The 2,804-nt window shown below is 43.0% G+C and overlaps 1 protein-coding gene across 1 annotated transcript in view; it reads right to left on the bottom strand.

The window, feature by feature from the left end:
• Positions 1–1,678: 1,678 nt before the first annotated feature.
• Positions 1,679–2,804, bottom strand: part of LOC111812251 (40S ribosomal protein S12-like) — a 14,428-nt gene continuing 13,302 nt past the window's right edge. The window contains exon 2 of the mRNA XM_023699950.1: positions 1,679–2,067. Within this exon, the coding sequence (XP_023555718.1) occupies positions 1,679–2,067 (389 nt within the window). The remainder of the gene's footprint in view (positions 2,068–2,804) is intronic.

Genomic DNA, 2,804 nt, shown 5'->3' with positions numbered 1-2,804 from the left:
GTGTGTGTGTGGCCTGTTCAGTCCACCCTGGGGGCAGGGCTGGCACGTCATGTTGTGCTGGCATCAAACCTCAATCCCTGTGCTTGCCTAAGCTTGCCTAAGTAGGTATTTTAGACCAATGAGCTATCTCACTAGCACCTTAATTTTAAAAATATATGAAACATTAAAATGCTTATTGTTAGGATATTTTCTTCAGATAAATTCCTAGAAAAGATTGCTGGCTGGAAGAATATGTCCTTCCCCCCCAACCATGTATGCCAGTGCTTCTTGTGCTGTTTTTGAATTTATGCTAGCCAGGTAAGTAGGAAAGGGGAACTCGGAATAATTTCATTTTATTTTATTATTTTTTAATGTATTTAATACAGGGTCTACAGGGTCTCACTACACAGATTGGACTCATAATGATCCTCCTGTTTTCAGCCTCCCAAGAGCTGGGATCACAGGCACGCTCACCACCATGCCCAGTCTCAATCAATGTCTCAGCCTGCCCCGGGGGCGGGGCTGGCACAGCTTGTGGTGCCAGGGATCGAACCCCTGCCTCTGCGCTCTGCCTAAACAGGCACTTTAGTCCGCTAAACTATCCAGCCAGCCCTGCTTGGTGTAATTTTAATTTGCACTTTTCTTACTATGAGTGAGGTGGAATATTTTCACTTAACATAAGGGCTATTTGAATCTCTTATGACTTGTCTATACATGCCTTATGCCCATTTTCTTTTTCTTTATTTTTTTTTCTTATGCCCATTTTCTATTGGGTTTTCAGTTTACTTTTTCCTCCTTAATTGTAAAAATTTACACCTCCATAGAATGAAACTATAAAAAAGAGTTCTTCTGACTTACATCTGTAAGTCATTGAGCATATCTGGGTTACTTGCATTAGTTTTCCCCTCTGATATATGTTCGAAATACTTTCAATTCATGTTTCTTTTTTTATGTATTTACTACAGGGTCTACAGAGTCTCACTACATAGATCAGACTTGTAGTGATTCTCCTGTTTTCAGCCTCCCAAGCGCTGGGATTACAGGGTGCACCACCACGCCGGGTCTCAATCGCTGTCTCAGCTCACCCCAGGGGTGGGGCCGCACGGCATGCCAGGGTTTGAACTCCAGTCCTTGCAGACACTTTAATCTGCTGAGCTATCTGGCTGGCACTAATTAATGCTTCAGTTTTTAACTTTGTTTATGGTGGCTTTTTGCCTTGCAGAAATTTTTTTTCTAATCAAATTTATTAATCTTTCATTTCATTTAGTTTTTTTCTTTTCTTTTTTTTTTAAAACAGCATCTCTCTGTGTAGTTCAGACCAGCCTTGAGCTCAACATGTAGTCCAAGCTGACCTGGAACTTGCAAGGATCCTCCTGCCTCAGCCTCTCAAGTGCTGGGATTACAGGTATGTGCCACAGGCCTGGCTCACCTAGATTCTGAGTCAGACTTTTCCTGTACTCATTTTTTTCCCCATAATTTTATTGAGAAACAAATAGCAATGAGACAGTTTCAAATCAAATTGGTAGTACAGTTTCAATATCTGTACTCATTTTGTAGAGAGATTGATCTACATTTCTGGGGCTATTTTTAGAATTTTATTTTACATTTAGATCTTTGATTGTATTAGACCTTATTTCTGTGTACAGTGTTAGGACTGGGTTTAATTTTACTTTTTAAAAACGTGAACCAAAATTTTTATTCATTTCTTGCCTTTGAAGTATTCTTCGATGACACCCTTGGCCTGTGATTCTTTTCCATAGTCCTTGACCACCACACAACTGCAACCAACCACTCCAGGAGGCTTTCTCTCAGAGTCAGTTTTACAGGGGCCTACCCATTGCCCGAGTTTCTTGTTGTCGTCAACCTTAATTAGGTTGGTTTGGTGCTCAGCACAAAGGGCCTCCACTAACTTTACATACGTGGGCTCATCGCGGTTGGATGCATGCGCACAAATACGGGCTTGGCGCTTGGCTAAGGCTTTGGCAGCTTCAGGAATCCCACGCGCAAGAACGTGGGTGAGGGCTGTCTTCAGCATCTCTTGTGAAGCAGCGCTGACGTCCCTTGCACCTCCTGCGACAGTGCCCTCCTCTGCCGTGGCAGCGGGTTATAGGTGAAGCCCGAGCTTTCTCCACCATCGCACAACTCCGCGATGGCAGGGAAAGAGCTAATTCTATTTTTTTTTCCAAATGGCTGTCCGGTTGTTTTCATATCAGTTATCTAAAAGTTCATCCTTCTGCTAGTGGCTTAAGGCAGCCTTGGTAGACCCTAAATTCGCAGTTGGCTCTGTTCCGGGGCCTGTTCCCCTGGCCTGCCTGGTCACTCCGGTGCACTGCTCTTTCACCACACCAGCTTTGTGATATTATTTGCTATTTTATAGGCCTAGTGTTTACTGAGCCTTTCCTTAGCAGTTTTCCAGCTATCGTGGCACATTTATTTTTTGTATGATCATTATAATTTGTCCAGCTTGAGGGTGAGAAAAACCTTCTTGGTAATTTTATTGAGATCACATTAAATGTATATACTAACTTAGAACTGATGGTGATTTGTTTGTTTTTGGTGCTAGGTATAGAACCCAGGGCCTTGCACATGCTAACTAAGTGAGTAGTCCACCGCTGAACTACACTTCTAGTCTGTTCTGTTTGTTTGTTTGTTTGTTTGTTTGTTTTGTTTTTGAGAAAAGATTTCACTAAGTTGCCAGGGATATAGCTCAGTGGCACAAGTGCCTGCCTGGCAAGTGCAAGGTCCTAACTGTAATTCCTGGTACAGGAAAGGAAGGGAAGGGAAGGGAGGGGAGGGGAGGGAAGAGGAAGGGAGGAGAGAAGAGG

The sequence above is a fragment of the Octodon degus genome, unplaced genomic scaffold, assembly GCF_000260255.1.
Source record: "Octodon degus isolate 3935 unplaced genomic scaffold, OctDeg1.0 scaffold00118, whole genome shotgun sequence".
NCBI classification, from domain to species: Eukaryota; Metazoa; Chordata; class Mammalia; order Rodentia; family Octodontidae; genus Octodon; species Octodon degus.
This window is presented reverse-complemented; position numbering and strand designations above follow the sequence as displayed.